Below are 13,508 nucleotides of genomic sequence, written 5' to 3'. Positions count from 1 at the left end.
TTTCTTAGTAAGATATTAATGAACAGAAGCAATCCCAGGCGAATGCTAATTCAGTACCTGCAGGAAAATAGCAGCCAATTAGCACTGAGCAGCTTTCGACCTCGCGTTCTGACTAAAGATGGCGTGAAGTGTGATGAAGAGAGAGCGAAGAAAGGAGGGGGGAGATGGGGGGGTATGAGAGGAGGGGTGGGGGTTGGCTGGCACACACCTGAAGATCAAAAAGTAAAAATAACAGGAGCATCCATCCATTACTCCTCAGGTTAGAGACTGTCATAAAACTGAACTCCACTGACACACTCTTCCAGTAAACCATACGTCTACTTCCCCTGAGTCACACACTCCAACAGAGAGAGATGGGGAGAGAGAGAGAGAGAGAGAGACGCAGAGAGGAAGAGGGAGAAAGAGATGGCTGGAAAGAGAGGGATGGATAAGGACAGAAAGAGAGAGAGAGAGAGAGAGTGGAAAAGAGAGAAACAGGGGAGAAAGAGATATATAGAGAGAGACAAAGAGAGATAGAAAGAGAGGGTCAAAAAGAGATTGAGAAAGAGAGAGATGTAAATAGATGGAGAGAGAGAAGGAAAGAGGGAGACACATAGAGAGAGGTAAAGAAAGAAACAGGTAGAGAGAGAGAGGGAGAGAGAGGGAGACAGAGAGAGAGATGGACAGAGAGGAACAAAGAGAGATGGAAAGAGAGAAGGAAAGATGGAGACAGATAGAGGTAAAGAGAGAAACAGGGAGAGAGATAGAGAAGGACGGAGAGAGAAATGGAAAGAGAGATGGAGAGAGAGAGAGAGAGAGAGAAGGAAAGAGGGAGACAGATATAGAGATGTAAAGATAGAAACAGGGAGAGAGATAGAGATAGAGAGAGGGACAGAGAGAGATTCAGAAATAGAGAGATGGAAAGAGGGAGACAGAGTTGTGAAGAGAGAAACAGGGAGAGAGAGAGAGAAAGAGAGAGAGAGAGAGATTCAGAAAGAGAGAGATGGAAAGAGAGGGATGGAGAAATATAGACAGAGTGAGACGGAGAGAGGCGAAGAGAGAAACGGGAAGAGAGATGGATAGAGTAAGAGAGAGAGATGGAAAAAGAGGGATGGAGAGACGGAGAGAGGCATAGAGAGAAACAGGGAGAGGGACAGAAATAGAGAGATGGAAAGAGAGACAAAAGGAGGGTCAAAACTAGGGGCTCATTCTCATTAGAGGAGGATTCCTCTTAATCAGGATCCGCCTTAACATCATCCTGTCTCAGACACATTCTCCTCTATCTCACTATCATGTTCCAAAACCCTTCTGGTCTTGTGGCATCACTAATGATTGGGGGATACAGCTGAGTAGCAGCTCAATGGGTGGAATAATTGTCTTTGCTAAATTCTGAGAAAATTATATATATATATATATAAAGCATTGAATGGGGTCAAATTTACCTTAAAGATAATAGGAGGCCTAGATTATGTGTGTTTAAAGTAATGAGTCAGCTAACATTTAGACCTCATTTTATTAGTAATCAATGCAAAAATCCAAGTAATTCACTTACTATCCAGGTTTTGCTTACTTTGTCTGGTAACTATAGCAGAAAGGAGTCAAAGACTGGAAGAGAGAGACAGAAAAAAAGAGATGGAGAGGAAAGAGAGAGAAATGAGGGAAGGATAAAGTTGTATGACAGATTGGAGGAGATGTCTGAGGCCTGATGGTGCTGTTTGGAGGTGTGTGGAGTGGAAAACTGAGGATTTTGTATCTGAGTGGGTGGAGACCTGCCTCATTTTCTCAGTTCCAGCCGAAAACGGCCACTGGAGACAGCCAGCATTTACAGATAAACCACCCCGTCTGAGTCACGCTCGGCTGGAGCTCTCGCGCTGTCGGGTGAAGTGGGGAATTTGCGTTAATTCCGAACAATTTCATCGCTTTCATCAGCAGCAGCAGGCTCGTAGCTTTTAGCTGACTTCATTACATTCAGACACTGCGTTCACAGACCAATCACACCGAGCAGATTCAACACCTCGGATTCACAGGTGTGACGAGCGGGGCCGGCCCGGCCCACCACACGCTTATTCCTGTTCTAGCATCTAGAATAGGTGGGCTTTATATAGAGCTCTGGAGCAGCGGTGTTGAGCATTAGACTAGAACAATAGGGTGGTAATTAAGCAGTGTAATTAGCCTGAAATTATGCAGGTTTCAAATTGCCTCAGGAATAAAACCTATTTTCAGACTAAACCCCACTGGCAGTACATTCTTTTAAAGCAGCAGAGGCTGATATTGTTGGGTAGAAGAGAAATACCTAAATATTTCAGCATTCATTCACAATCAGTGGGCAGTGGCGTAATTAAATCATTTAATTTAGATACACACCCATTGACCAAAGAAATAACGAGCCAAGAAGTTGATGTTGGAATGGAATAAGAATAAGTGTATTGGGGGAAACTGTACAATTGAAACGAGGATGTAGTACCCTGTTGGAGCCTCTAGTCTGGATAAAAGATAAAATACGACTAGGCTTGGTGGAGAACTTCTCAACTAAGTAAAGAACATTTACTTAAAAAAAAAAAATCAGTCAATCTGAAAAATTAAGAACTTTAAAAGTATTTTCAAATGCAGATGCGAAGATGATCACAAACATTATAACGATGAAACTGGCTCTCCTCAGCACTGCTCTTGGAAAGGAAGACCAAGAGTTATCTCTGTTGCACAGGATCAGAGTTACCAGCCCCAGAAACCGCAAGTTAACAGCACCTCAGATGAGAGCTTCTAAATGTTTTTTTTTTTTTTTTAACAATTTTAAGTTTATGTAGGGGAAAAAATAAAAATAAAAGCATTGAATAAGAATGTGTGTCCAGACTTTTGACTGGTACTTTATATACAGCTCTGGAAAAAAACAAAATAAGAGACCACTTAAAAATGATGAGTTTCTTTGATTTTATCAAATTGAAAACCTCTAGAATATAATCAAGAGGAAGATGGGTGATCACAAGCCATCAAACCAAGCTGAACTGCTTGACTTTTTGCACCAAGAGCGGCATAAAGTTATCCAAAAGCAGTGTGCAAGACTGGTGGAGGAGAACATGCCAAGATGCATGAAAACTGTGATTAAAAACCAGGATTATTCCACCAAATATTGATTTCTGAACTCTTAAAACTTTATGAATATGAACTTGTTTTCTTTGCATTATTTGAGGTCTGAAAGCTCTGCATCTTTTTTGATATTTCAGCCATTTCTCATTTTCTGCAAATAAATGCTCTAAATGACAATATTCTTAATTGGAATTCGGGAGAAATAAAGTTGGTAATTTATAGAGTAAAACAACAATGTTCATTTTATTCAAACATAAACCTTTAAGTGGCAAAATCAGAGAAAGTGATTCAGAAACTGAACTGATGGTTCCTCTGTTTTGCTGCTGTTTTGCGTGTCTCAGTACCAGCTGCTACACTCACGGTGTTGTTATTTTACGCTGTTTGTGTGGAAACAGCACGTCGGCGCGGGAAGACACGCCTGGGCTTTAAATTCTATATGCGGGGCTGTTCAGCAGCGTGAGAACACACTCTTCAAACAGCAGAAGTGCTGGGATGTGTGACTCAGAGGAAAAACAGGATGATTATGATGTGAAGCTCCTCTTATTTCCTCTGACAGGTGATTTGAGAGAGTTAGGAAATTGTAGTGTGAATGTTAGACTTTACTACACCGTCTTAGTGCTAGTGAACAATCCGGCCTCTTTTTTTAGGCTGGAGACTGCGGCTTGGCGGAGGGAGGGTTATGTCACATATACTGAAGATGTGTATAACCTTGACTGTTATTTTTCTCCATGTGTGTAGACCATTTATTGGTCTTTGTAAATGGTCAAGAGTCAGTGTGCTTGGGATAAAATGAGTGCTGTGTGCAATATGAGGGTAATATAGGAAAATATAATAAAAACCATAATTTATCAGAGCTGTGAGGATTTGGGCTGATCTGAAATGAATTTCTGTCTTTTTACTCTCTGAATTCAGCTCAGCTAGTGTGGTGTAGTGTAGTAGTCTCTTGGTCTCTTACTGTTATTTACTGTTGTTTACAAAACAGCAAACAGTTTGGATTATTTTTTTTGTCTGTATGTAATGTTTGAAACTGTTATATTTTGACGAAATAAAGCTTTAACATGTATTGTGTTGCAGTAGTGTATTCTCAAACTTAATAAAACATATTTCAACATTTTGTCATATCGCCAAGAATATTGTTAACACAACAGTAACGTGAAAAATTTTAGGATTTTATTTGCCCATCCCTAATGATGAGTTTAGCTCGTATATAAAATAGGCAGTGAGGAAAAGGACGTTCTTGCATCAGCACTCTTTGGGCTGGATTCTGGTTGGTCTGCACTGTTTCGGCAGGTGAGAGGAAGTGGTCTCGGTCCAGTTTCAAAGGAACTCGTGAGCAGTTTGTTTGTGGTGAGAATGTGACACAGTCTCGATCCGACCCAAATAGCAATTATACTCCTGTTTGAGCTAATCGGCTGTTCAGGTGCAGTTTAACCTGATATATTACTCTCGCTCATTACTAAAGCGCTGGACAAATGATGTCTCTGCTGTTGCTGCATGCCAAACTGTTTTCACAGTAAATGCTGTATGTGCGTTTTGGTAGGCCTAATTGAAATAGTTTAATAGAGAGAGTAACACTCGAGTTTTCTTCAGTGATGAGCTCATTTGTGTCTTTTCTCCGCAGGTAAGATGTCAGACACTCGTGCTCTGCGTAAACGGCAGCAACTAAACAATCTTGTCGCAATGGTGACAGAACAGGCACGCCCAGGACACACTATAGTGGACTTCTGCAGTGGTGGGGTAAGTTTGTGTGTGTGTGTGTGTGTGTGTGTGTGTGTGTGTGTGTGTGTGTGTGTGTGTACATCTGTTTTTCTGTGTGTGGTTGTATATGTTGTGTGTGTGGTTGTATGTCTGCACTTAACTAAATTAGAATGTCATTGAAAAGTTACTTTTTTATTTCAGTAATTCAGTTCAAAGTGTGACATATATATATATATATATTATAGATGTATTACACACAGACTGATCTATTTTAAGCGTTTATTTTGTTTATTGTTGATGATTATGGCTAACAGCCAATGAAAACCCAAAAATCTATTTTTAACATTAGAATATTATATAAGACCACTTGGCATTTTTGGCAGTGTGGGCAGTGTGCCAAGTCCTGTTTGAAAATGAAATCCGTATCTATAAAAGTTGTCAGCAGAAGGAAGCTCATAATAGATCACTCTGTGTTTAATATATCTCCATAATATATATACATATATATATATATATATATATATATATACATAATATATATACATATATATATTGTGGCGTGAGGAGGCGGGGGAGTTGGGGGTCCGCCCCACGTCAGAGCGCACAGCCCTATAAAAATATATACCTACAGGTATAAAAACTCAGCCTCAGCTCACTCAAGGGAGGACTTTGACTGGGGAGCTGAAGACTGAGGCTGCACGGACCTTTAAAAGTAAAAAGAAAGTTAATTTCTACGGACTCTAGAGCCCCATTGGGCGAGCTATGTTTATTTAAGTTATTTTGGGTGTGGTGGAGGGCGTTAAAAGCGAATAAAGGTACGTTTTGAGTTCATTTACTCCCCGTGTCTGTGTTCTCTGTGTGCTTCCTCCTTCCGGGTCACAGTGGTCACGCCCCTAACCCCAGGGGCCTGCCACAATATATATATATATATATATATATATATATATACACACACATATAATATAATAATATAATATATATATATATTATATTTCACATTTTGAATTGAATTACTGAAATAAAGTAACTTTTCAACGATATTCTAATTTTTGGAGAAGCACTAGTATATTGCTGTGCAGTGGAGTGACCTATAGAAGTTAGTCAATGATTAGAATATCATGATGTGTAATATCCTGATAGATGTTGTGCTTAATTTGGACTGAGCTGATGAGCTTTATGGAGATGTGGATTTCATTTTCCAGCAGACTTGGCTCCTGCCTACACTGCAAACTATACCAGTTGGGCTTATATAATATACAAAATAATAAAAAAAAATACTGTAAGCAATAAAATAAATAAATACTTTAAATAGATTATTTTGTGTGTAATAAAACAGAAAGACAAACAGTAAATATCAACCAGTTAATTTGGCAATAAATCAGAATTTTGATCTTTTAGCTTCTCTTTTTTGTTCTGTCTTTTTTTTTTAAGTGTGTGTTTGGGTTTATGTTTATATATTTATATATATTTTGTGTGTGTTTGTGTGTGTAAGTTAGGCAATCCTGGTTCTCTTTGTTGATGAGAAATGGTGTGATGGTGCTGTTGTTATGCTGTGCACAGACACAGCCTGGAAGCAGGCTTTCATGTTTGGAGTTCACAGCGCACACAGAGCCGCTCACGGGTCAATATTGTAACGGGCCGAGCCGGCTCTGATGGCCAGGCTTTGATCTGATGGGCTCTTTGAGCGCCGTGTCTTGAGACTTTTTCTTCTTTTTGTATGTTTGTGTTCAGGGTCATGTTGGGATTGTTATGGCGCACAGACTTCCTGAGTGTCAGGTAAGCCCAGAATCCTTTTCTTCCTTCAGTCAGACACGGCAGGTTTTACCTGAGCGAGACGGAGGGAAATAAAAACACCAGATCGGTTCTTCCCTGGTGTTTCAGTTATTTGACAGGTTTTAGTCGTCTAAAGGGGGGGGTTTCACACCTGTAGTTTGTTTCTCTGGTCTGAATCAGTTAATGAGTTTGTTTATTTGGAGCATTTTTTGTCCCTCTGTTCGGTCTGGTTTTACACAGGCACAAACCTAAACGCCCCAAATTGCGCACCAATAAACCACGCGAGCAAGCTGTGTCCTCTGATTGGTCAGAGCTGTCTGGCATGGGACTAAATATAAATATACAGAAAAAATTAATATATTGAGAAGATTCTGTGTTCCAGCGCAAATATCTGTGCTTTAACACTGAACGCTGAAACACTGTGCTTTCAAACAGTGTTTGGACATGCAGCGCATATTTAAACATAGTAAACAGAGTCACGCGGCTGTGAGCAGTGAACGTAGCACAGACCGCATGTGCATGAACACAGCGTTTGTTCATAGCTGTGTTAATTAGCATTATCTGGCTAATATATCAGATTAAACTGCACATTATCAGCAATTTAGCTCAAATAAATAGACTATATTTAATAGCTGGGTCAGACCGAGACCGGATTACGTTCTCAACCGCTTCAGAGTTCGTTTGGGACCGGCTCCTCTAGGTGGTCTCGATCCAGTTCTTTTGATCTGCACCCGAGCGATCACTGTTTTCACACCTGCTCAATCAAACCACACTAAAGTTACAATCGGACCAGAGTTCGTTTTAACCGGACCAAATAGTGCTGGTGTGAAAACGCCCTAACTTAAAACCTACTCCAGATTACTGCAGGAGTCAGTTCTAGGATGCTGTTTTTGGGTTAATATCAATTAGGGGTGGGCAATATTATATTGTATACAATATATTGTGACACAGAAATATCGCGATATTAAAAATCCATATCGTGATAACAGGGCTGTTCTATCTTAAAAGTAGTCTATTATTTACTGTGAAGCTTTAGGTGTATTTATTGTATAATTGTTTTAGTTTGCAGTTTATATGCATGCACTAAATATTCTGCAATATTATTTGCTGCATTCTATTATTTTATGCTATATTATTTATTTTGCCACATTATGATTATACTGTTATACTCTTATTCTATATTCCTGAAATTAATTAATTATTTTAGTTTCCCTATATCGCCAAGTATATCGTTATCGCAAAAATACCCTGAAATATCGTGATATTATTTTAAAGCCATATCGCCCACCCCTAATATCAGTATACCTTTTTTGTCCTCAGAGAAGTTGTTTAAATTTCATACAAACATGGTGTAACAATATGGTATATCAAGGTTTACTCCAAGGGCATTTTCACATCTCTAGTTTGTTTCTATGGTCCGGATCAGTTGATTTGTTTGATTATTTGAAGCATTTTCTCTTTCAAAAGACCTACTTCTTTACTTCAAAGTGCTCAAAATCTAAATTTTGATTTGGAGCTGTTCATCACTGTATTAACTCAATATTTCAGATGTCACTTTTCTTAGTTTTCTAGGCTTAAAACTTGAAGGTTTCAGTGCAGTTGCAGCAGGTGCAGCAGGCGTCTGCACAGAATATTGACAGTGTTTTAAACCCTTCAGGTCATCCTTATCGAAAACAAGGAAGAGTCTCTGTTGAGAGCCAAAGAAAGAAGTTCACAGCTGGGGCTTAAAAACATCGGCTTCATCCAGGCCAACCTCGACTACTTCACAGGAGCTTTCCAAATAGGGGTGAGTACCTCCAAACCAGACCTCACTGTCCGGCTTACAACAATAAGCTTAAACGACAAGCTTATTAATGTTTTATGAATGTGTTATAACATGTTAGAATGTTTTAAAATTAGCATATGTACTGAAATGAGAAAAGTCGTGGGACAGCAGTATGTCATTTGATCATGAAATGTTAATCAATTAATCCATCCACTTATATTTAAATTCAGAATACATTGAGGGTGGCCTTCATTTACAACAAGCCGAGCCAATATATAGAATATGGATTGTTAAAGAAAAAAGACCCAGCATTTTAATAAGATACAGTTGAGGACGATATTATTAGCCCCCTTACAAAATAGTCCTTGTTTTCTAAGGATTTTCCAAGTGATATTAACCAGAGCAAAATAAACTAAACACAGCTTTTTTAGACATCGTAGTTTTATTTTGGATGCTTACACTATATTGTATTCCACTCAGAAATGAAGATATTACACAAAACACAAAAACTATCAGGGTCAAAATTATTAGCCCCCCACATCCTAATAGTTAATTGTGTATCCTTTTTGCTGGATTACTTCCTGCAGACGTTTGTTGTAGTTTACAACAAGTCTCTCACACTTCATTTGAGGAATCCTGGCCCATTCTTCTTTGGCAAATCTCTCAAGTTCCTCTAGATTCAATGGTTGTCTTGCATGGACATTTTTCTTTAGGTCACCCCACAGATTTTCTATTGGATTTAAGTCAGGGCTTTGTGCAGGCCATTCAATGACATTCACTTCATCTGGAGATAGTTCTTCACCAGGAGGGATGTGTGTTTAGGATCATTGTCATGTTGGAAAATGAAATGACGTCTCAGACCCAGTTTCACAGCTGACTGCTTAAGGTTCTCTTTCAAAATAGTCACATATTTTTCTTTATTCATGATTCCATCCACCTTGACAAGATTTCCAGTTCCAGATGCACTGAAGCATCCCCGTAGCATAATACTCCCACCACCATGCTTCACTGTGGGGATGGTGTTCTTTGGGTTGAATGCCTGTCCTTTTTTTCTCCAAACATAAGCAGTGTCCCTGTGGCCAAAGAGCTCTAGTTTAGTCTCATCAGACCATAAGACACGCTTCCAGTATGAATATTTTTTCTCCAGGTTGTCCCGAGCATACTTAAGTCTTGCTTGAAGGTGCCTCTTCCTCAAAAGTGGAGTTTTTCTTGGTCTGCACGCTCGCAGGTCATTCCTGTGCAGAGCTCTAGTGATGGTCTTCTTAGAGACTATGATTCCTGATGTGGCCAAGTCATTTGCCAGTGCCTTGGAAGTTAATCTGGGGTCTCTAGACACATTTCTCACTAGTATTATTTCCAGTCTCTCTGAAATCTTTCTCTTTCTACCTCTGCCAGGCTTGTTCTGCACTGTGTTGCTGTCTTTGAATCTCTGAATGATGCCTCTCACTCCAGTTCTTGACACTTGGAAACGCTTGGATTTCTGTGTTTATCCCTCTCCTGCTTTGTGTGCATCAGTAATTCTTTTTCTCAGGTCCAAACTGATTTCCTTTGTTTTTGGCATGTTGTTTCCTCAACTGCCAGCTCCATAATGAGGCTTTTATACCATGTTTTAACTTAAATGAGTTAATTAACTTAACTTAATTGAGTGCAGTCATCTGTTTCACCTGATCACCTTTATGCACATCACCTGAGAAGGTAAAGCACATCACTGCACAAAAATGGCTTGTGTGATGACTTAATAAATGTTAATTTCTTAAAGGGGGCTAATAATAATGTCCCTGGTCATTTTAGCTTATTCTTACATAATAATATTTTGGTGCACAAATATAAATATTTTGGTCCTTCTAATGAAAAATTGTATGTTCAGAAATGCTCTGTTAGAACTGCCTTGCTCTGCTAAAAAGGATCTTGCCAGAATCTTGAGGAGACTTAAAATTTCATAGGGGGGCTAATAATATCGTCCTCAACTGTATATAAGATATTGCAAGAGTGAAAAAATAAGAGTTTAAGAGTAGGAAACGTAAGGGCGCCGAGTGGTCCAGCGGTCTAAAGTGCTGCCACTATGAGCGGGAGGTCGCAGGTTTGAACTCCAGCTCATGCAGCTTTGCCATCAAGCTGCCGGCACTCAGAGGGAGCAAAATTGGCCCTGCTCCCTCCGGGTGGGTAGATGGCACTCTCTCCCCACATCACTCCTATGGTGATGTCTGCAGCACAGAGCGTCTGTGAGCTGATGTATCGGAACCGAGTCGCTGTGCTTTCCTCCAAGCGCGCTGTGGTGTTGCTCAGCAATCAGCAGCAGCTCGAAAAGAAGTGATATCTGACTTCACATGTATCAGAGGAAGAATGTGTTAGTCTTCACCCTCCTGGTGTGTTGGGGCATTGCTAGTGATAGGGGGAGTCCTAATGAGTGGGGTGAGTAGTTGGCCATGTAAATTGGGGAGAAAATGGGAAAAATTAGAAATAAATTTATAAAAAAAAAAAGAGTAGGAATCGTAAGAAAATTAAAGGTAATACAAATGAGTAAATGCAACTTAACATAAAACAAGAAAATATAAATAAGCAATAACTAGAAAACTGCTAAACGTACCAAAAAATAAATAAGACTAAAAACAAAGATATAAAAAACAAAAACTAAAAAAAAAATCAGTTAAAACAATGTCAGTCTGTATGATGGTGGTTAAGAGACTAGGAGTCAGGTGTCAAGGGACTTGAGAACGCCAACAAATGTATATGTTATGAGGTGCTATCATGTGAGTGTGGCTGAACACTGGCCTTTATTGCTCATGGAAGAATGTACTATCATACATTAAACAAGGTCTGACAGTGTTATACTAATTCTATAATATCAGTTGACTCACGTAATGTCACACAGGCCAGGGATTCAATACTTAGCAAAGATCATAGCAAAGCTAACCGAGGGGTATTTGTACACGGTAGAACAAGTAGAAACAATCAGTGGCTCGGAGAGTAGGAGCGGTGTAGCGTCACATGCTCAGTGGTGTGAGGGAAGCAAAGATCATAGCAAAGCTAACTGAGGGGTGTTTATACAGGGTACAACAAGTAGAAACAATCAGTAGCTCGGAGAGTAGGAGCGGTGTAGCGTCACATGCTCAGTGGTGTGAGGTAAGTCCGGTGAGTGTGAATGCTGGGAAATGTAGTCTTAAGTGTCAGAAGCAGGCAGGCTGACAGCATGAGGGCTGACACATAACATAAAGTAGAGTGTCTGCTATTATTGTCTACTCGGGAGTAGCTAAATAAAAATGAGCACATTCATATATATATATATATATATATATATATACCGTATTTTTCGGACTATAAGGCGCACCGTATTATAAGGCGCACGATGAGTGAACGGTCTATTTTTAGTGTTAGTCCATACACAAGGCGCACTGGATTATAAGGCGCACTAAATGAAACTTTATTTATATCAGTAACAATAACTCTGAGCAATAAATCCTTCACAATATCTGTGAAAAATAACAACATCTCTGAGCAATAAATCAACAAGCACAGCAAGTACGTATTACTCCGCGACGCTCCTGACAACGGTAGCCGCAACGCTCCGACAGACCATAATATTATGTTGAAGCACAGCAAGTACGTATTACTCCGCGACGCTCCTGACAACGGTAGCCGCAACGCTCCGACAGACCATAATATTATGTTGAAGCACAGCAAGTACCGCATTACTCCGCGAGGCTTCTGACTATAATAGCGTGTTGTGCTGAATTCGGTGAATAAAACGGTTTTAAAACAGAGATAAAGATTGGATAAGTTTCATTTCTGGATGAAGTGATTTCCAGCGCTGTTTGGATATAACTGTGGATTACAGGAGACTGGATTGATGGATTCTCTTTAGTCTGGACGCGTTTTGAAGGTAGGACCTGTGGCTGAGCGCGGGTGTGTGTTCGGGGGGTGGCGGCAGTGACCGGAGGTTACCCCAGGACAAAAGGAGAGCCTTTTATTACTGGAAACATGCGCTCTGACGCAGCTCTAATTCATGAAACATACATCCTACAGTAAAAGCACAGTTCTGGAATCCGGAGAGCCAGACGGTTCGAATGGTGTATGACATTGACCGCATTCGATGAAATATGGACGAACGATAAACGCAAATATGAGAGTTATGAATTATTAAAATCATAACCAAGGCATATTTCACCCTAAATGTTTATTTTCTGAAAGGATATTCCGCTAAATAGGCAAAATAGCTCAAAAGCAGAGATTCTAAGCTTTAAAATGGTATATTGGATGTCTATATTGAACCTGTAACTGTTCATAACTATTCAGAAACACAGCCAGTTATGAAATATTAAATATTTCTGGCCCGCCGGTGGGCCAGCGCGTGTTAAGAGGTTAACTTTACTTAGAAGTGGGCGCTAAAAAGAAACAGTTTGTGCTATTACCCCAGAACGGGTGGAAAGGAAAGTTTACCGGCACCTTGTTCTGGCCACGGAGCTACAGTGGAAACTAGCTACCCTGAGCCACAGCCGAGAGGCAGTACGGCAGTCAAAGGTAACCGCGCGCTAGCCCAAGAGGGGTATCTTTTTCTGGCGTGGGTGAGGAATTCTGCACAACAGAGCGCCGTGTACCACATAAAATCGAGGTCAGTAAACACAAGCAAAATCCATACACAAGGCGCACTGCATTATAAGGCGCAATGACGATTTTTGGGAAAAAATAAGTATTTTAAGTGCGCCTTATAGCCCGAAAAATACGGTATATATATATATATATATATATATATATATATATATATATATATATATATATATATATTATAATGCAAAATCAACTCTTAATCAGAACTTACTGGCCATTGGTTGCTTTTTTTTTTATTGAAAGACAAAATATTTCTGTAGACTTCAACTAGAGTTCATTGTACCTCAATAAAGATTTATGAGCCCGCCCAGAAGAAGCCATGCAAGCTTAAACCATGACACTACCTCCACTGTGTTTTACAGATGATCTGGTGTGTTTAGGATCATGATTATGAATGTTCTTTCCATTACATTGGTAAAGAATTAAGCTTTGTCTCATCTGTCTAGAGTCAGTCCATAGACTGGCCTTTCAGTAAATCCACTGTATTTTTCTTTAAGTTTTCTGTGAACAGAAGATTGATACACCTTCACTTCTGCTCTCTGAAGGCTCTTGCAGATGTCATAGATGTTTTCTTTACAGCAGTCATCATCAATGTGCATCAATT

The 13,508-nt window shown here is 39.7% G+C and overlaps 1 protein-coding gene across 5 annotated transcripts in view; it reads left to right on the top strand.

Moving 5' to 3' along the window:
* Window positions 1-13,508, top strand: part of gstcd (glutathione S-transferase, C-terminal domain containing) — a 169,980-nt gene that overhangs the window by 104,289 nt on the left and 52,183 nt on the right. For all 5 annotated transcript variants that reach the window (XM_049481333.1, XM_049481332.1, XM_049481331.1 and 2 more), the window contains exons 6-8: window positions 4,685-4,800; window positions 6,493-6,537; window positions 8,192-8,320. In XM_049481333.1, the coding sequence (XP_049337290.1) occupies window positions 4,685-4,800; window positions 6,493-6,537; window positions 8,192-8,320 (290 nt within the window). The remainder of the gene's footprint in view (window positions 1-4,684; window positions 4,801-6,492; window positions 6,538-8,191; window positions 8,321-13,508) is intronic.

This window comes from Astyanax mexicanus, chromosome 7, assembly GCF_023375975.1.
Source record: "Astyanax mexicanus isolate ESR-SI-001 chromosome 7, AstMex3_surface, whole genome shotgun sequence".
Taxonomy (NCBI): domain Eukaryota; kingdom Metazoa; phylum Chordata; class Actinopteri; order Characiformes; family Acestrorhamphidae; genus Astyanax; species Astyanax mexicanus.
The sequence above is the reverse complement of the archived record's forward strand: the minus strand, read 5'-3'. Positions and strand labels throughout refer to the sequence as shown.